Here is an 18,947-nt window from a genome sequence, read left to right as displayed (position 1 = left end):
GCGGGCCCGGATCACCCCTCCGCGCCCGGGCGATGGGCCGGCGGGGGCCGGGCCGGGGCGGAGCGGGGCCGGGCCGGGGCGGAGCGGGGCCGGGCCGGGGCGGAGCGGGGCCGGGCCGGGGCGGAGCGGGGCCGGGCCGGGGCGGGCTCGGCGCTGCCCCCGGCGGCCCCTCCCGGCAGCGCAGCCGCCGCCGCCGCCGCCGCGCCCCGCCCCGCCCGGCCCGCGCAGGCCGCCGCCGCCATGGCCGCGCTGCACGCCAAGGCCGGCGGCCCCCCGCAGATCCCCGACACCCGCCGGGAGCTGGCCGAGCTGGTGAAGCGCAAGCAGGAGCTGGCGGTGAGCGGCGGGGGCGGGGGCGGCGGGGCCTGCAGGCCGCGGGCGGGCGGGCGGACGGCGGGGCCTGGGCCGCGGGCGGGCGCGGGGCCGGGCCCGCTCCATGCGCTGCCTGTGCCCGGCAGGAGACGCTGGCCAACCTGGAGCGGCAGATCTACGCCTTCGAGGGCAGCTACCTGGAGGACACGCAGATGTACGGGAACATCATCCGCGGCTGGGACCGCTACCTCACCAACCAGAAGTGAGTCCCGGCCCGGCCCGGCCCGGTCCCGCCCGCCCCCCGGGCCCCCGCGACGCCCTTTCTCTCTTTTTCAGGAACTCCAACAGCAAAAACGACCGAAGGAACCGCAAGTTCAAGGAGGCTGAGCGGCTCTTCAGCAAGTCCTCGGTCACCTCGGCTGCGGTGAGTGCCAGGCCTGGCCCCAGTGGGGCCTGGCCGGTGGCCCCGTCCCCATCCCCTTCCCCATCCCTGCCTCATCCGCATCCCCTGCCCCGTCCCCTGCCCCATCCCTGTCCCCATCGATGTCCCCTCCACCCCTTGGTGCTCCTCAGTGCAGCTGGTCCCGTGGCAGTCTCTCAGGCTGCTGCAGGACCACTGTTCTGTTCTGTCACCCCTGACCCAAGCACCTTCATCCCACATCGCAGCCTCTTTCAGAAACCCTTTTCCTAGCGTCCGGAGAGGCGAAAGGGAATTGCAGTCAAGAACCACCCATGCCACACACTTGTCACTGCCATCTGTGTCTTACCTTTTTGCTCCTAACCCCCTTCTGCTGGTGCTAGGTCATATGTTCTTTCAAGCGAAAGCTTGATGTGTCTTTCTCTGTGAGGCGATCTCTGTGGTTTTGAACATTCGGAAAGTGGTAAGTGGATTACGGCTTTCATTAATGCCCCTTTTGGTTTTCTAGGCGGTCAGTGCATTAGCTGGAGTTCAGGACCAGCTCATTGAGAAGCGTAAGTCACTTTTTCATTTCTCTCAGACTTGGGAAAGAATTACTCTGCTCCCCACCATTCAGCTCTGTCTCCAGTTGTCTGGATTCGTGCTGTGCTCGCTGCTCCCTGTCCCGGGACCTGTGGCTGCTCCTCGTAGGCTGGCTGCCGCCTCCTCCCAGCGCAGCCGCTGGCTACGCAAGTCGGCAAAGTGGCACTGTGAGAAACAGAAGTTGAGCTTCCTTTCTCGAGAAAACTCATGTTCAGCAAGGGTTTGTTGTGCATAAAACTTATTTAAATGGACTTTGTGCTCTTTGAAGAAGGAGGCGAGTAGAGCTGAAGGGATGGGTTTCTGTTTGTGTGTCTGTCAGTCAGTTGCAGGTGATGTGGGAAGGGGCCACACATTCAGGATTTTAAAAAATGGGTTTGTAGTCAATACCAAATCAGCTGCAATTCTAGCGTGCTTCAGTTACCGAGGAGGCCACTTGCTGTCCTTCAGAAATATTTTTCAGGTTCTCTTATGTACCTCCTGGTGCCATAAGGCTCAGTGTGTCTGCTGCCCCGTGTACTGTTGCTGGCAGTTGCTTCTTCCATGCAGGGCTTTGCCAGGGCAGCCTGGGATATGAGCTGCAGGGAGGTAACTGTTGTGCTCGTCTGTGTTTGTCACGCTCTAGGGGAGCCAGGCAGTGGCACAGAAAGTGACACTTCTCCAGACTTTCACAATCAGGAGAATGAGCCCAACCAGGAGGATGCTGAAGAGCTGGATGGGTCTGTGCAGGGGGTGAAACCCCAGAAAGCTGCTTCCTCTACTTCTTCTGGGAGCCACCACAGCAGCCACAAAAAACGGAAGAACAAAAATCGACACAGGTTAGTGGTACCAGCAGCCTTCTTGTCATACCTTCTGAATGGTCAGCTGTCATTGAGTTTACTGTATGATGTGAAAGGAGCTAGTAACGTGTTAGAATACTGAGCAGCTCAGGTGGCTCGTTTTGGCAATTTTTCTGGGTTTCAGTTGTGTGCATCCTGTAGTGTTCCTCAGGACCCCGTTGCCCCAGTGTCTCAAGGAGGGGAAAGCACACGGAAGAAGTTAAACAAGCAGCGCAGGGCGCTTGACCCCAGCTCCGGTACAGCTGTGCTTTTGACCAGGCTTTTTCAGTTCTGTCTGTCCAGGAGAGTCATAAAGCTGCCTTCCTTCCAGTAGGGGAAGAGTGCGGTCCTGGCCTCCTGTCCTTGCTTCTTGGTTTCTGCAGAACCAAGTAAGATAGGAATGTCAGTACTTTCTGTGGAGAAGGAGAGTGTAAAAGCAAATCGGAATGTTTTGAGGGTTGTGGATACTGCCAGTATCTTCACGAAGATTTCCACTCCAAACCCTTTCAGCTGGCACATCCCAAACTGGCTCTCTTGATTAGGGCATAGAAAAGTTGCTTTGTCACATTGACCTCAAAGTGTTTGTTACTAAATTGACCTAAATTCATGTGAAACAAAGATTTCCTGAACTCTTTATGGCTGAATTTAGATGACCGGTTCTGCCCCTTACGGTATGCCCCTATGGCATGATGCAGCGTGATGGGCTGATGGCTTTGAAATCTGAAATAAGCTCCCTGCCTTACAGCACTGCCCTCCGTGGGCCCGCATAACGGGCTGCTTAGCCATGGCTCGGTGCCCCCCAGCAGAGCTAGCCCAGGGCTTTCTACACCGTCTGCCAGTGCACTGTGGAGCTGGGGCCTAAGGGGAAAAAAACATGGAAATCCATGGCCTTGGGGAGAGGAGACATTTACTGCAGAACTGCACCACTGGAAACGATTGCTGCAAATGGTACCTAAAGATTATTAGAAGGAGCTTTTTAAAAGTGTTCTTGCTAACTTTGAGCTTGTTGGCTTTATGTATGGATGGGCTTTACTTTCCTCTTTAAGGGACCTTCCCATACAATCACAAGAGAGAAATGTTTTCAAGAAAAGTGGTAAAAATTTACAAAGATTGCTGGGGGAAGGTTGGTTTGGTAGATACGGAGGTAGGTATAGCACTTGAAGAATGTTTAACTAATTTTATTTGTTTATCAGGTTGTGAGTCATTAGCGTGTCTTTAATTCTTAGGTCAGAATTTTCTTCCTACAGCAGTTTTTGTTGGGCAAACATCCTAAAGTACTGGATGTCCCTTTGGTTCCTCATGAGCTGGGAATCCAAAGCAGTTCAAAACTTTCTTTTTTTTTTTTTTTTTGGCCTGTAGGCAATTGGAAAGAAGTTCAGGAATAACACAAGAAACTACATCTGTAGACAAATTCAGAGAAGCAGTCTGTAAAACTGAAGTACCGCTTAAGAAAATTGCTTTTTCAAACAAATTATAAAATTAAGCACTTAAATGGACAGCAAACCAATCCAGTGCAGATGCAGCGGGGTGCAATACAAAAGGTGTAAATAATATAAATTGTTTTGCTCTGTTACATAGCCCGAACTTTAGTGACAGGAGTTAGGAAGAAACTGCCCTACTGACAGGTTGTGTTGCTTTGGGGTTTCTTCTACATTCCTTCCACTGAAGCAGCTGATGCTGTCTACTGTCTGGGACAGTGTTGGACATGAGGAGCCCTGGTCTGATCTGGTATGGCCATTCTTAACGTCCCAAGAGATACGTCAGATGCATCTACATTACAGAAGGGCTTAGTAAGTTAGTAATTGACTATTTTGTAGTGCTTAGCATGGCCAGATAGATAACTAAAAGAGGATAAATAAGTTTCTAATAAAAACTCTGTTAAAATTGTGATTGCCATTGTTGACTGTCCCCTAAATTTTTGGCAGAAAAGACCAAACAATTGTCAAGTACCTCTAGATTAAAAAAGAGAAACAACAACAAAACAGTCCCAGTCTACTGAAAGTGTAGCAAAGTGTTTTAAAATGCATTACAGCCCAGAGTGCTCTTTCAGATGAGACCGGTGTGTCTGTTTCTTGAGTGTCACGGAACGAAAAAGAGAAAAATAAAAAGAAATACTGGCATGTCTTTTTGTTCAGAAACTCTTCCATTTGCCAGCATACGACTGAGTTCTGCTCACCTGTCCCTGAAGAACGGGGAGGTGATGGGAGCAGGCACCCAGGAGGTGCACTGACCCCGCTGGATTTTCTGTTTTGTGCGCCACCCAGAGCTGTGTGGAAGGTGGGGTTCGGGCTGGGCAGAACTGTTGTGAATAGGCAGCTTAACTCCCCACCCTTAAAACCAGGGCATCAGGTGGAAATCAAAGTGTTTTTACTGAACTCATGCTCTGTTCCGTCTGAGACCATGGGAATGCCAAGACCGTTATTTTCTGTGTGCTCAGCAATTTTCATGGCTAGAAACTATTTCAGGAGAAAACAGTATTGTTTCCTCTTAGAAATTCAGTGCTGAAAAGCTACTAAGTTACAGCTGATTTGATGATAAGTCCTTTCCAACAAATACACCGTTAGCTTTGGGGCAGAGCTGGTTCTAGCGGCAGCGCCGTGGTGTCCGTGTGAGTGCTGAGGCGAGGGGTGGGAATGTTACCAAACTGTCATTAGCTTTGGCCAAGTGACCGTCTTCTCTTTTTAGCTCTCTGAAGGAGGCGAGTGCAAGAGGATGTGTGTGCATATGCGCGTGCATTATGAGAACATTCGAATGCGGAGTTGGCCACTTAGTTCCGTGTCGTCTCCACCTCTGCCTGAACAAGCTTTGCTTTGCCGTAATAATTAGACAAAGCCACTGCTTCCTGACCACCCGCTCGTTTGCTTTTGCAAGCAAATCCGTTTTTCTCTCTGCCTGTGAGCTAGTGTGCACTCTCAAGTATCCGATAGCTTCCTTTTGAAATTCCCTCCATAAAACCACTCTGCCTCTGTCCTAACGCCTCTTTTTTCCCAGAAATCCGATTGGGGAGGGGGACTCTGGATTGCCACGTCTAGAGTGCTTTTTGTGCCCAATTCTGGTTAAGATATCTTAAGCACTTTATGGCATTTGAACACTGGCTTTATTATTTATTTTATTTTTATTTTATTTTTTAGTAATCTCGCTAGGGTGGCTAATCAACTAATTTATTTAATTCATTAGTATATTAATTTCTATTGCTTTCTTCCTTTCAAATGCTGCCCCTCAGCCCGTCTGGCATGTTTGATTATGACTTTGAGTAAGTTTGACTTGAATTAGTACTTGTGCTGTGTTGTTAGTGTGTAGACACCAATGTGCCTTTTGAGACCTTTCTAACCCATAGTTTATCTGTTTAATTGTAGGTATGTATATTAGGTTAGGCTGGGAAGTTTTTTTTAAAAACAGAAAAGCGTGATGGAGGTAACATTTTATTTAATAACTTCAGCAAAATTAAATTAACTTCACTCTTCTTTACCTTTCTATTTCATTTTTAAATAGATAAACTTTTTAACTTAAAAACTTAGTTTAAAAACTGATTCTTCTGGCTTTGCTTCTGAAGGAGATTAGTGTAGACTTGGATATTTCCTTCTGGAAAAATGTAATAAACTCAGTACCTTTGACTCGTATAACCCCTGTCATCTTAAACTCCTATCTCTATTCCAAGTAAATAACCATTACCACTATGTCTGAATAATTACCTATGGCATAGTTACACATCTAACAAATTAACATAGAGCATGCGTATTTAACCTTATTTCTTTATGCTGCATAACTTCCCTGTGATTTTTATTATGAACCTTTATTAACTCTTTTTGTGAGTGGACGGAATATGCATTTTGACAAATTATAAAGAATCCACTCTCTGTCTCTTTGCTGCTTTCTTGTCCAGTAATATTGGGACAGTGATTTGGCTCAGCCGAATTGAGAATGTGGATTGAATTAACCAAATAGTCTTTGTTGTAGCCTGTGCCATATGCAGTAGCTGGTTCTTTGAACTCTAGTGTTGGCTTAATGTATTGAAATGGACATTTCTCTTATCTTTCCAACCACAGGATTGATCTCAAGTTAAACAAAAAGCCAAGAGCCGTAAGTATCAGTGCTCTGTCGTTGTTTTCATTGCTCATCTGTAGACTTGAGTGGCTGACTGACTCCTAAGCTTAAAAAGCCTCCCTCTGCTGTAATTTAAGATCTTATTTTCGTGGTCGAGGAATCTCATGGTATGAAAGAAGCATTGTCTTGTGGATTTAACAGTAAATAAGCCCAGGTAGGCTTGTTACGAAGCTAGGTCACAGTTAAGTCCTACACACTTTTTATGGAAAAAGCTGTTTTGCATCCTATTATCTTGTCATGATCTGGAACGTTGAAAGCATCTGGTTTGAGTTGATGCGCTCTTGAATTAAAGTTTTGAAGGGTCCTTTCTTTTGAATGTTTAGCTACAAGAAAAAAGCCTCTTTTCTGTTTTGCCTGCAACTAATGGTATGTAGAAATGAGAGAAGACTGAAAATCCCAGCTCTGCAAGCAGAATTGAAGGTAGAAGCGTCTCAGTGTGCCTGTCCTCTCCTTTCTCTGCAGGACTACTAGACTCATCAGTGCTGATGCTTCCGGGATTTAGGTCTACATGAATCCCCACTGAGAAAAGTGCCAGTCGACTGAATGAGCATGATGGCAGCTCTCTGGCCAAGTGTCTGCAGATGGGAGTGGCTCGCTCTAAAGAACTTAGATGGGGGGAGAAAATCTTGGACCATGTACTTTGCATCATTTTTAAATCACCTGAGTTGCAGGAAGACTAAGGTGTAGTAGTAGTAGTAGTAGTAATAGTAGTAGTAGTAGTCCTGAATTCCTGACTATTCTGTGCTTCCACCTCAGTTGGGAACTTCCTAATATTGGCTGATCTTGCTGCTGCCACCCCTGTCATCTGCAAACCTATGGAGAGGTATTGCTTTTTCCACTGGAACTGGGGTATGATTCAGTATGTCCCATCCATGTTCTAAGACTTAGATTACTTCCGTTGCCAATACTTAGCTTTGTAGTTTTGTTTTTGTTTTGTGTTTTTTGTTGGTTTTATTGTGTTGTTGGGTTTTTTTTAAACCAGTGTATAGTTAACAAAATGACTTTTGGTTTCTTTGTTTTAATCCGTGTAGAGTGGAAGGTTCTTCATTTTGTGGAACAGCTCATTTTGATTCTTCCTCAAGTAGAGAAGAAGGTGGTTAACCCTTTTCTCTAGCTTTAATTTTAAGCAACATCTCCTAAAATTTACGCAGTGCTTTTAGAGGCAGGGAGGGCTGGAGCTCAAAGCCATCTTGCTCTTTGCTATGTTTGAGATTGGGTGGATTCTCTTTTTAATACCAACTTCTGTCATTTGTACATAAACAATAAAAGTTACATGTTTGTCTCTCTTCTCATGTTTTGTTCAGTCCAAAATTTGACTCCTAGTGCTGTTTATGCTCCATCTGCTTTATGAGGAGCTTTGCTGGAATCCTTCCACTTTTGCGTAGTAGCTGTTCCTTGTCTCGTGACCCTTAGGAGGTTTCCTTTGTGCTTTCTTCCCTCTGGTAGACACAACATCGAGTACTCGAAAGGATTGCCAGGCTCTAATCTCCAGCTGCGTTCAGCTAATTCCGCTTCAAGGTAGAAGTTGGATGTCAGTCGGTTCTTGCTGATCCTGGCAGGATGCCCGCAGATAAGGGATGAGCAGTCTGCATTGCCACTGGAAGAGTACGCAGAGGGATGAGCGTTAGGTGCTTTTCACAGTAGCCAGGTCAAGATGATCAACGTTGATGTTGAAATAAGCTTTGCTTTTCTCGGGAGGGTAAATTGCCTTTGTTATTGGTGCTGTAATGCATTTGTGTCTGCCTAAACATCACCGATAGAGAGTGCCACGGGGAGAGTTGTTGCAGCCCCCCAGCACGTGCGTGTGTGCTTGTTACAGCCGCGTGTTCGTTCCGTTCTGCTGCACCTCTGCTTTCCTCATCTCTTGGGTCTTTTTCAGCTCCCTCCAGGCAACCCAGTCAGTGCAGAGCATTACCCAGGAGTGAAGGCAAAATTATATGAGCCAAGTTCTCCCCTGTTCTGTTGTCTGGTTCAGGGATGAAGGCAGCTCCGTAGTTGCTCACGGTGGGAGCTGGCTTATCCTGCAGTAGAGCAAGTGGTTGTGCGGCTGGCAACTGCTTATCTGCAGGGGGTGTCGGGATGTAACGGCTTAATGGGCAAGCTGCAAAGCTGTCCTACTTTTGCGTGTTTTAAGTCACAGAGGTTAAATACAGGGGGGTGGAAGATCTAGGAAATAGCATGAGCTCCTACAAGGCCTTGCTTTTCCATAGCTCTGGAAAACAAAGAAGTCTTAGCTGATGGTTTTTGTCTAGTTGGCCTTGATAAAAAAGCAGGTTTCTCCCACTACTGCTGCTGTTCCAAAAGCAAGGATAGCAAGAGCAGCTGAACTTCAGAGGGTAAAAGTCTCTGCTGCACCTCTGACCTCGAGGAAAGCTGCGGTAACCTTTGTGGCCAGAACACCTCCCTGCAGAGGCACAGCAAAGGGCTGGTGTACCTTGGAGTCCTGTGTGTGTACAGGCATTTTTTGTGGCAAAGTGTCAATCGGCTCCAGTTTCCCTGTGATGCACATTAGGGGTGCTGCGGGGACAAGGGGAAAATGCAAACTTTGCTGCCGCTGGCAGCGTTTGTCACTAAAGAAAGGGGACAGCCGTTCTGCCGAGGACAGTGTCTGATGGCAGCAGCCCTGGGCAGCACATTGATCGGCGCAGAAAGTTAAATGGCAAGCGCTTGGTTCCCAGTTAAAGGCACCCTGTTCAGCTGATGTGGAGCTGTTCGCCCCCAGGTCCCACTGGTGGGCAGCAGCCCTTCGGCTGCTGAGGGGCCCCGGGAGGTCTAGGTCTGCCCCGGGACGGAACGGTCGCTCGTCCCAGGACAAGCAGTGGTGGGCACAGCCCCAGCTTCCCTGCGGTGTTACTGTCAGGTTGGGGGACAGCACGCAGGGTCTCTGATCCCTTTGGGAACAGAAGCACCATCACCTACAAGAGTGGCGTGAGGTGGATGCTGGAGTCTGGCTGTTGTGCCTAAAACTTTGATTTTTATTCCTGAGGACTGCTAACTTTCTCCTTAAACAGCCTGAGTGACCAAAGATCCCCAGGAGTGCCGGTGCCTGGCCCTTGGACGCAGGAGTCGGAGCGAATTGCACAGGCTTTTACCTGAAAGCTAAGGGTAGTAGTTGAAAATAAATCACAAGCCCTTTGCTTGCAGAACGTGAATCCCGAGCAGAGCAAATGAGGGCTGGCAGAGCAGCAGCTGTCCTTACGGCCACCGAAAGCAGGGCAGGAGGAACGCTAATCCCTCGCCAGGAGGATTAGGCAGTTTATCGAGCCCGAGCAAGGGGCCGAGCAGCAGCCAGAGCTGACGCCAGGCAGGAGAGGCAGCAGCTGCCCCGCCGCCGGGAGGGGTCCAGGCGTGGTGCAGCGCAGCGCCAGGTAAGGGGGCAGAGCTGGGGAAGGGGAGCAGCCATCCCCACCGAGCGGGTGCCTTGTGCTGCGATCTGGCCCTGAAAATACCTTCCCTTTCGCTAGCCTGGCACTGGGCGAGCTGGGCTGGACACCAGTGTCAGCTGGTGCACCCCACAGCTGCCGCACGTCCCTCCGGTGCGTGGAGCAGGGCGGGTGCACGAGGCAGAGGCTCCTGGGGGTGCAGGGACGTCACCTGTGTCTCCTGGCCTGCAGGGTGCCCATGGGCAGGCAGCACGGCCCGCTGGTGCCGAGGTGGAGGCAGCTCCTGCGCGCTGGGTGCTGGTGGCTCCTGTCGCTCTCCGGGATGGCGCTGCGGGGGCTGCAGTGGCTCTGGAGGCTGGCGTGGGTCGGTACCATGTGGCCCCTTCCCCAATTGCCTTCACGGACTTGTGTTGGCTCCAGATGTGGTGCCCAGAGCCAGGGGCCGGGGCAGGGGGTGGGGGTGCTGCTGCGGCTCTGTTTCTGTAGCGGTGGTGCCAGGGTGGGCAACAGCGCGCCGTCCAGCAGCGTGGCTGGGCGATCGGGACCCTCGTCCTTGGGGTTTGGCTCTTGGCTCAAGGCACTGTACGGTTCTGCCCACCAAGAGCCCTGGGGACGTGGGGACATTGCTCCCTGGGGCAGGTTTGAGCCTGCTGCTCTCACCACGCGGCCGCCGTCCTCTCCCCAGTACCTGCTGATCTGCTACAAGAGCTGTTGGGACGGCGCCTTCCAGGTCACCGAGGAGGTAACTCCCCAACGTGGCCCCAGGCTGTGGGGGCTGCAGAGGTCTCCGACCCCCGGGACATGGCTGAGCCCAGTGACACGGTCTGTGGGTGGCCCTGTGGCACCAACGTGGCTGTAGGTCCCCAGGGCACGGCACGGCAGGGTCCCCTGGTCAGGGTCGGGGCCGGGGCCACCGGGCTCAGCTGCCCGTGGACATGTCAGTCCCCGCGGTGTGTGGCGGCTTTCAGCTCGGCGTGGCGCTGCGCTTGAGGCTGGAAGGTGGCAGCGAGGGGAGTGAGGAGGAGGACGGGGGTTCCCCACCGGCGCTGGAGCCTGGGCAGGCAGGTGGGTGCCTGGCACGGTGGTGGGGGCAGGCAGGGGTGACCCTGGTGCAGAGGTCGGGTGGGTGGGTGTTGCGGGGCGCTGGCGGGAGCTGAGCTGTGGTGCCAGGGCAGCGGCGGAGCGGCAGCAGCGCGGTGGTGTCAGCGAGGCTGTGCTGGCGAGGCTGGAGGCACTGGAGGCTGATGTCCGCTTCCTCTGCACCGAGCTGGGCGCCGAGAAGCTGCTGTGGAGCAGCCGGTTCCTGGAGCTGCTGCGGGAGCAGCAAGGCCTGCACCAGCGGGTGAGTCCTCCATGGGGCCCCCAGCCCCCCCAGCCCCCTGATACCCCCAGACCCTCATGCCCTGTCCCAGCTGCAGGAGCGCCCGTGGCAGTGGGACAGCAGCGACAACCCTGAGCTGCTGGGGGGGCTGGAGGACCAAAGTGGGAGCGATGGAGAGAGCCTGGCAGGTAGCAGCTGGGGTCTGGGGGGTTATGGGGGGACAGGGAGGCAGTGACTGGGGAGGGGGGGGACCTGCCATCTGCAGCCAGAGCTGGGGAGGGGGCAGCGTGCTGAGCTCTGCCAGTGGGCAACATGGGGAACTCACCAGCTGCCACTTGGGCACTGGGAAGCACTGGTGGGCACTGGGCAGCAATGGGCTGCCCTGGGAGGTACTTGGGAGGTGAGGGGGCCGAGGAAGGCTCCCAGCCCTCCGTACCAGTTGCCACTGGGAGCCTGGCTGGGCATTCCCACACATGGCAGAGCTCCAGCCATCGCTTCCCCTCTCGCCCTTCTGCTCTGTTAAAGGACGCCGGTGGATGGAGCCACGCTGGCAGCTGGCCCCGTGCCCGTGCCGCCTTTCGGAGCCAGCAGCTCCGTGACAGGCAGAAACCGTAAGTGAAGGTTTAAGTAGGGCATCAGCGAGACAAGAAGGAGCCACCTGTCCCTCCCTGCTCAGGCACCACAGGACACAGGCCAGGACGGCGCAGTCCCAGTTGTGTTGCCGTGTCCCTGGACGTGCCCCCACCCCCCAGTGCCAGCCGGACCCTGCCCAGCCCCGCCGGTCCGCTGGGAGCAGGAGGCAGCTCAGCCTCCTGCACTGCCCAGGGCAGGTCACAGCCACCCCTTGCCACGGCCACCCCGGGGGCTGGCTGTGCCCTGGGCAGGTTGTCTCTGGTGGAGCCCAGCTACGAGCATCTTCCTGATCTGCTGCAACTTGCTGGGAGCTTCCTGGAGCAAGGAGTAAGGTCACCGCCAGCTCCTGTTCACCTTGCACAAGCTGGAGACACTGGGGTGACGGATGGATTGCAAAACCCAAGAGCTGCCCCGTTTACTTCCTCGTTGGCCGGATAAGTCCCCTGCAGGAACTGCCCCACACAAGTTGCAACTCCCAGCTGGCTCCTTGCAACAGCACGTGGCTCTCGGGGGCGGCCGAGGGGCCCTCGTTCCTGGAGGATGGCGCAGCCAGGGGGGCCGTGCCACGGGTGGAACAGGCTTGGGCAAACCTGCCTCTGCCCACTCCAAAGCGCTGGGTTGGGTCAGGCAGCCCCTGGCCCAGCAAAGGGAAAAGAAGGGGCCGGGGGGCGTTGCAGGAGGGTGCTGAGCCTCCCACCCCGCAGGAGGGCAGATCTGGCACGGCTACAGGGCCCCACACGTGGCAGGATCAGCCTTGGGCCCCCACGCAAGGGGCAAGGAGCCACCCTGTGCCCAAGCCCTGACCCAGCCTCAGGGGCTGCGTGCTGCTGCCCCCCCCCCCCCCCTCAGCTGCCAGCCACCGCTGTGAAATACAGGCAGCCACCTTCCACGGGGCTGTTTGCTTGGTCTTTCCGCTGCACGCGCTGGGGCGGCTGCTCCGCCACCGCGCTGCAGAGACCCCCATCCCGCAGCCATCTGGGGAGGGGGTACCAAGACGAACCCTTGCTAAAGCAGAGAGGGGCCCGGTCCCTACGCCACGGCAGCTGGCCCGGAGCCGGGACTCAGCCCGGGAAGCGCTCGCGGCAAGCGCGGGCAGTGGGGACCGCGTGGCAGCAGCACCTCCCGCCCGGGCACTGATCCTGCCCTGTGAGCAGCCAGTGCAAACCAGCCGCCCCCGCCAAGAGGTGGGCGCACTGTGCCCATCGCTCACCACGTGTCTCGCCAGCCCCAGCACCGCGCTGGTTGCCACCGCCAGCTGCCCACACTATGGGCGCTCGCCAACAGTGCCAGCGCACACGGCTGAGGGTCTGCCAGTGACCCTGCTCCCGCCGGCCCTGCAGCCCTCGCAACTGGCCTCCAGCACAAAGGCTTTGATGGGAACACTTCCATTCTGGTTTTGTTGTGGCACCAGGCAGGCTTGTCTGACTCTGGGAATTAACCTGCAACGCTGCGGAATGGCTGCCGCGACCCTGGGCCTGCTGCCCCCCCCCCCCCCCCCCCCCGCGCCCCAGAGAGCGCGTGGAAACCATCCCCACAGCCCTGCTGCAGCCCCCACCCCAGGGAGCTGGCTGGGTGCAGGGGCTGGGGACAGGCCCCTGCAGCGAGCAGGGAATCGTTCTTCCCGACGTGCCCGTGCAGCACCCTGCACCATCGGGGAACTGATGCAATGCAAGGAACAGCAGCCTGACTCATCCTGCACTGACCTGGCTCCCGCACGATGCTTGAGGTGGGACAGGCCCACACTAAGAAATATCAAAATAAACCAGGTGACGCAAATGAGCCACTCCTGGGTCCCTGCTGCCACAAAACCCCAGCCCCAAACTGGCCATCCCCTCTCCTGCAGGAATGGCAGCAGCATCCATGAAGAGACCTCAGGAGCGCTGGGGACATCAGACAGCAGCTTTGCAGCGCTGTGACAAGGTCCTGGCCCCACAGCTCAGCTCTCCTGAGGCAGCCCCCGGGGCTGTGCTGGAAATCCCCCGTCACCCCCACCCCGACAGCAGCTCAGCCACTCTGCAGGGGCAGGGTTTAGGAGGTGGAGGGTGAATCAAGCAGCGTTAACTACATTCACCAGCTCTTCCTCCCCACTGGAGCAGCCCCCCATGGGTGGCCAAGCCCCTGCTGCAGCACCCTCACCGTGACACCTCCGAGTGAGGCAATAACCGCCTCACAGGCTGGGGAAACCTTCCCCCGGGCCAACACGCCATGCAAATCCTCCTGACCTATTGCTCAACCAGATGCTGTATTTAGTCCAAAGTATTTGTGCAATGCAGGCCTGGGGGGGCACACGGGGAAGCTGAGAGCTGCTTCTCGCTCATGGGTCACGGCTTCACCAGGAGGGCTGGGGTCTGGCGTTGCTCAAGGAGAAACCGAGACAGAAGAAAGCACTTCTGCTGGCCTGGCGCAGCGCCTGGAGCAAACCTCGGCCTTAGGGAGCCCGGGGGTACTCAGGGCACCGAGGGAGCATGGTGAGAGGTGAACTGAAAAATGCGTGGCTGGAGGGCAAGTGCTGAGGGGCACCGGCACCAGCAGCACTCTCCAGCCTCCCTGCCGCTGTCAGCTTTGCTTCCCTCCAGCAGGACCCAGACCCTCTCCCACCCTTGCACCTTTCTGTTCACTTTGGTGCCGCATTTACTCTGCAGACTTGCTCACTTCCTGCATTTCTCTCTTGCAGCAAACCTGTACCCCAAAGTGCCTCAAAGATGCAGTGCAGATGTCGGGGCACCTCTTCCTCTCTGCAGGGAGAGAAACAGCCCTGCAGCCTCAGAGCTGGGTGAAATCAGCAGTTTGATGCTGAACCTGCTTCCTTGTAAGGTGGCCTGCCCCAGGCCGGTGGCATTGTCACACCCCCACGTGATGCCATGCACACATGTGCCTCCATTACATAGGCGCCCCTTTCCCACGGCCTGTGCAGGAGCCTTGGGTCAGATTCCTGCCTCTGGAAACACCTTGAAATGAGAGTTGGGCTAGCCACATCCTGGAAATCCCCCGATGGGAGGGAACCAGATGGGTTCGAGCAAAAGTTCAGCGAGCAAGAAGGGCACACGGCAGCGGGCGCAGGGGAGAGGCGAGCGAAGGCTGGGGCCTCGCAGGCACTGGGTGCCCGGTCCCACGGGGCTGGGGGCTGCAGCTGCCACCCAGGGCCCCTCCGGGGTCACCGCCCAGCACAGGGGAAGGAGATGAGAACACAGCAGTTTCTAACCCTGACCTCTGCCACAGCACAGCTTCCCACTTCTTCCTTCCCTCTTTTGAGTATTGATTTAAAAAAAAAAAAAGCCCAAAGTCAAGACATCCTGCAGCACTGACTTATGGAGGGCTCCTCCTCGTGCCTGTTCATCCTTTCTTTGTGCAGTGGGAGCAAAGCCTTTCCTTTGATGATATTTAATTACCTTTTCCATCTATTTCTACCACAAAGGCAAAGAGGACACTGTTCTCTATCCCCAAAACACTGGCGGACCCCCCATCGCTCTTTACAAGCACGCTCACTGCCTCCTCACTTTCACATCAGTCCTTCCTACCCCAGCCCACGCTCCTTGGTTCCCTTTATGCTGCCTTTGTGCTTTTGGGGAGGATGCAGCCACGGCTGCCCCCTCACGCTGAGGGCAATGCGCGTGGTGGGACCGACTTGCCCGCTGCTGGAGGCTGGCACGCTTGATTTGGAAGGAAAGAGCCAGCACTGGATGGGCTCACCAGCCTTGTTTTGCAGAGCTCGCAGCTGTTCGGCCAGCTCCCCTTGGCCCCACTGCCCAATGGAAACAGCCTTGGGTCATCTCTGTAATCCTTCTCTTTCCCGTGGTTGTGCCTCGACACTTTTCAGGAGCCTTCTGCACCCCTTTTCTCCAGCTCAGCTGGGAGCTCCCCCTTTCAAAGAGAACAGCAGCGATTCCTCACCTGGTCAGGGTAGGAGAAGGTGCTCAGAGAGGAGCCAGCCTCCTGAGGGCTCAGCACAAGGCTTTACAGCCGCACGAGGCCAACAGGACGAAGGCAGCGCAAGCCCACTGAGGTACAGGGAACTTTCCACGGGGTGCCTGTGTGTGACCTCCTTAACCAACAGAGCAGTAACCCGACAAGGTCTAACCTATTTTAGTTGGATAAGAAACACAAAGCCAACGCACAGCAGTCATGACAGGTCCCCCTCGCCGCCGTGCCCCAAGGAAGTGGTAAGCCACCGGATGAGTCTTGAAAATTCCACAATAACAGCACAGAGAACCTGCCCAAGCGCAGCAGCCCGCAGCGTGCAGGTAGGCAGCTCCTCTGACTCAGTGCAGACGACTGCGCAGGGGGGAAAAATACGCAGCAGTGACAGCTCCGATCAGCACTCCCCACATTTCCCGAGCTCCTGGGCACCACTGGGCTGCCTGGCGTAGGAGAAAGCAGTACTCGCACTGGAACACACGGGCTGCTCCAGGGGCAGGGGGCACGGGGTCTCTCATGCAGAAGCCTTGGGTAAGAGATCAAGAGAATTCAGAGCAGCAGTGGCTAGATTTCAGCTGGGTTTTCGGGGGGGCAGGGGGCACAGCAACACACACAGCAGAAGTTTGTGGGAATAATTTTGACAAGATTCATGTTGGGGACTAACCCCCTCAACTTGCTGTGCCACTAGGACTGTCACTGCAATAGAAAAGGGCCATTCACATCATAACCAAAGAAAGTGGCCACCAGCTCTTCTTTTCCTGGTTATGGTAAATGAACATCTGTGCTTCGGCACAGGCTTTTTTAGTTGCAGCAGCCCAGCTTTGATAGAAGTAAAAAATCAACATTCCCCCCTACACCTACCCATCCTGCAAAACCAAAGTCCCCTGTTAAGGTATTTTATAGAAGACCAGCCTTAAAAATCCTGCAGCATTTTTCAGCTACAGAACCCCACTACAAACAGCAGAAAAGCCTTCACCTGGTTAAAAGGTCTGATCCAATTCATGACGCATCACTTAATCCCCTCCCCACCAAGACCCTGGCCACCATACCTGTACGGAGCCACAAAAGCTTACCGTCACTTCAAATGACGTCCTCGGGCATGTTCCTCTCCCACAGCACGTCAGTGACCTTTCAGACTGTGAGGTTTCGGATTTATTTTTTCAGACAATGTACTATCAAAGCACTGCCTTCCTTGGTTTTGATTAACTAGAAATAGCCATTGCCCTGTATTAAATTAAGAGCACAAATTTGAATAAAGACCATAAAGGTATTTAACAAGTCAGATAAGAACATGCTGTACTGCGGTACAGCAGGTGGGAGGGGAAGATTCTTACACAGAAATGTGAGCCTTGATATTCCTACTGCATTTCCTTCCCAGCTGGTAACAGAGCTTTAGAGCAAAGTCTTGACATGTTACAGTCAGCATACGATCATGTGCAACATCTGACACAGATGTGCTATGTAACTGGACAACATGGGTATTTATTTCCAGACTGTACTCTGGAACTGTCCGTTACAACTGAAGCACAGCCCACAGTTTATCCCAAAATAATGATGAGCACGCGCTTCTTTAGCACACGAGACATCCAACATGGTTGTTCCCATACTGCAGTTACAGCCACATGCCTTTGCACTGCACCTCGACTGCCAGTGCATCCCCGGGGCAGCGAGCTAACTTCAGTAATGCCAAATAAACTTTTTATCACTATTCTCTGCTACACCAATTTGGAGCAATTTGATTTTTTTGACCTGTCACACTGCATCAGTTAACAAGCCTGTCAATATCCAGCCATCACACTGTCGCTGCCATTCGACTGCATATGGAGATTGAAGATTGTCAGAGGAACCCCAGGGATGAGGGATAATTTCTCCAGCTTTCCTGGAAAAACAACCAAAATGTTGAACAGTCTTCCAAAAAGCCACCAGAGACCAAGTAATTCAACTCAGCAGTTTTTATTTATATAACACAAGTTCTTACTTTGCCACAGCTTCCATGTGGCTGCCTCCATTCAGTACATAAACTATATACTGCATAACGATACAGAAAGTTCAGTAAAATGTCAGCTTGCGAGTATAAAATGATAACCTTCTGATTGCAAGAGAAGAAGCATACATCAGCATTCCACCAGAAAAACAACACACACCACGCCAAGTAACACAATGGCCGAGTCAAGAATAGTACTAATTAAAAACAGCATCAAGCAGCAAGTTGCTGGACAATAACATTAAAAACCATTTTTCCTGTAATTTACAAATATGCAAAGTATCAGGTTACTTAGAATTAAGAAGCATTTTGCTTACTAACATGAAACATTACTAATTTGTAATGTATCATAATTAACCAGGTATACAGGTTTCTGTGTCCCTGTGGTTTTTATGGCACATGGTGCCAGTCTGGGTAGGTCACTCCTTGGACAGAGGGAAGAAGAGGAACAGACAAATCTGTTCCTGAAAGGGCTCTCAGAAAACAGCCGTATTCCACTCTCCCCTTCATAATATGCCACTCAACAACCTCTGTTTAACCACAAGATAGACGTATTTTAAAAACATAACAAAAACACAGATACAATGTGTATCAACGAATCAACTGCTTCTGGCCTGCAAGTGCAAGAAACATCTTTGCATTCTAAGCACAATGAAATTCCAGGACCAGAACCAATTACTACAGCAATTGGTTTTGCATATTTAAAATCTGTTACAGTATCTACAGTTAAAAAAAAAACCAAACAAAACACCTTACAGAGTAAGAGGGAACGAGAGGGGAGCAGTCTTACCAAATAAGTCTTATTCTACATTTTTGGATGCTGCTAGTCTGACAAAGCTGAAGGGGACAGGAGAACATTAGTAAGAAGGAAGATGAAGCAACAGTTTTACAGAGAAAAATATTAAGGAATCCTCGTGACCAGGACTGGCAGCAGCCCAGACATGACTACAGCTGTTTTACCGAATGCTCAAAACTATTGCTGTCTGAAGACAAAAGGCACAACATCATAAATCCTCCTTGTCAGCGTTGTACAGAGATAGCCTGGGACAGGTTACCAGGCAAGGTCACTGCTTTAGAGCAGCATCAACAGCGTGGTCATCCTCGTGTTCCGACACCTGTGTTTTCCAGCAGATGACAAACACACAGCTCGCATGTCGCTTTGGAGCAGTGTCAGGCCTCTCATCCCAAGAAGGGATTGTGCTCCCAGCTCCTCTCATTTCTGGGAGCTAAGCAGCTTGCTAAGCACTTGTGGTACATACCGGAGAATTGCCTCATCTCAGGAAGGTAAGCTTAAGTGGGAGGGGTATGGAAAGCATCATTAAAGAAGTGCACCAATAAAACCAAATTAAAGTCAGCTAAACCCAGCTTTGTACTAGATTTATAATCAAACATTTTCCACAGATCTGCGTGGTTTGGTAAACAGGCCTACTTAAGAGCCAAGAACAGCCTTGACGATGCATTTCAGTCTTCACAAATAAGC

General features: G+C 52.9%; 4 protein-coding genes across 9 annotated transcripts; all 4 read left to right on the top strand.

Annotated features, from left to right (window-relative positions):
• Positions 1 to 177: 177 nt before the first annotated feature.
• MEAF6 (MYST/Esa1 associated factor 6) lies at positions 178 to 7,517 on the top strand. Of its 5 annotated transcripts, none has more exons than XR_008731275.1 (8): positions 178 to 336; positions 459 to 574; positions 649 to 736; positions 1,239 to 1,284; positions 1,935 to 2,127; positions 5,484 to 5,541; positions 6,174 to 6,207; positions 6,694 to 6,798. XR_008731275.1 is itself a non-coding variant. In XM_055704316.1 (8 exons), exons 1-8 carry the CDS (start codon positions 241 to 243, stop codon positions 6,700 to 6,702), a joined length of 612 nt encoding a protein of 203 aa, XP_055560291.1. In that variant the 5' UTR covers positions 178 to 240; the 3' UTR covers positions 6,703 to 7,517. The 5 variants fall into 5 exon arrangements, 4 of the variants coding, with proteins under 4 accessions (XP_055560291.1, XP_055560292.1, XP_055560293.1 ...); XM_055704316.1 differs by lacking the exon at positions 5,484 to 5,541 and adding an exon at positions 5,351 to 5,380 and having other exon boundaries at positions 6,694 to 7,517; XM_055704317.1 differs by lacking the exon at positions 5,484 to 5,541 and having other exon boundaries at positions 6,694 to 7,517.
• A 145-nt stretch (positions 7,518 to 7,662) lies between these two features.
• On the top strand, positions 7,663 to 18,945 carry LOC129735557 (uncharacterized). Of its 2 annotated transcripts, none has more exons than XM_055704315.1 (7): positions 7,663 to 9,599; positions 9,846 to 9,978; positions 10,300 to 10,356; positions 10,583 to 10,679; positions 10,790 to 10,956; positions 11,033 to 11,123; positions 11,461 to 18,945. In XM_055704315.1, the coding sequence occupies exons 2-7, from the start codon at positions 9,853 to 9,855 to the stop codon at positions 11,532 to 11,534; spliced, it is 612 nt and encodes a 203-aa protein (XP_055560290.1). In that variant the 5' UTR covers positions 7,663 to 9,599; positions 9,846 to 9,852; the 3' UTR covers positions 11,535 to 18,945. The 2 variants fall into 2 exon arrangements, with proteins under 2 accessions (XP_055560290.1, XP_055560289.1); XM_055704314.1 differs by having other exon boundaries at positions 11,027 to 11,123.
• On the top strand, positions 12,109 to 18,945 carry LOC129735629 (uncharacterized). The gene is made up of 2 exons (XM_055704886.1): positions 12,109 to 12,146; positions 12,377 to 18,945. Exons 1-2 carry the CDS (start codon positions 12,109 to 12,111, stop codon positions 13,482 to 13,484), a joined length of 1,146 nt encoding a protein of 381 aa, XP_055560861.1. The 3' UTR covers positions 13,485 to 18,945.
• LOC129735556 (uncharacterized) lies at positions 14,877 to 18,945 on the top strand. Its single transcript, XM_055704313.1, has one exon. It carries the CDS (start codon positions 14,877 to 14,879, stop codon positions 15,933 to 15,935), a length of 1,059 nt encoding a protein of 352 aa, XP_055560288.1. The 3' UTR covers positions 15,936 to 18,945.
• Positions 18,946 to 18,947: the final 2 nt, after the last annotated feature.

This window comes from Falco cherrug, chromosome 3, assembly GCF_023634085.1.
Source record: "Falco cherrug isolate bFalChe1 chromosome 3, bFalChe1.pri, whole genome shotgun sequence".
In the NCBI taxonomy this organism is placed as follows: domain Eukaryota; kingdom Metazoa; phylum Chordata; class Aves; order Falconiformes; family Falconidae; genus Falco; species Falco cherrug.
The sequence above is the reverse complement of the archived record's forward strand: the minus strand, read 5'-3'. Positions and strand labels throughout refer to the sequence as shown.

Coding starts and splice junctions, on each gene's coding strand:
- MEAF6 (XM_055704316.1), top strand. CDS start 241: ATGGCCGCGCTGCACGCCAAGGCCGGCGGCCCCCCGCAGATCCCCGAC. Junction 2,128..5,350: donor AAGAACAAAAATCGACACAG/GTTAGTGGTACC, acceptor GCTGCCCCTCAG/CCCGTCTGGCATGTTTGATT. Junction 5,381..6,173: donor ATGTTTGATTATGACTTTGA/GTAAGTTTGACT, acceptor TTCCAACCACAG/GATTGATCTCAAGTTAAACA.
- LOC129735629 (XM_055704886.1), top strand. CDS start 12,109: ATGGCGCAGCCAGGGGGGCCGTGCCACGGGTGGAACAG. Junction 12,147..12,376: donor CCGTGCCACGGGTGGAACAG/GCTTGGGCAAAC, acceptor GCCCTGACCCAG/CCTCAGGGGCTGCGTGCTGC.
- LOC129735556 (XM_055704313.1), top strand. CDS start 14,877: ATGGAGGGCTCCTCCTCGTGCCTGTTCATCCTTTCTTTGTGCAGTGGG.
- LOC129735557 (XM_055704314.1), top strand. CDS start 9,853: ATGGGCAGGCAGCACGGCCCGCTGGTGCCGAGGTGGAGGCAGCTCCTG. Junction 10,957..11,026: donor AGCAAGGCCTGCACCAGCGG/GTGAGTCCTCCA, acceptor GCCCTGTCCCAG/CTGCAGGAGCGCCCGTGGCA. Junction 11,124..11,460: donor CGATGGAGAGAGCCTGGCAG/GTAGCAGCTGGG, acceptor GCTCTGTTAAAG/GACGCCGGTGGATGGAGCCA.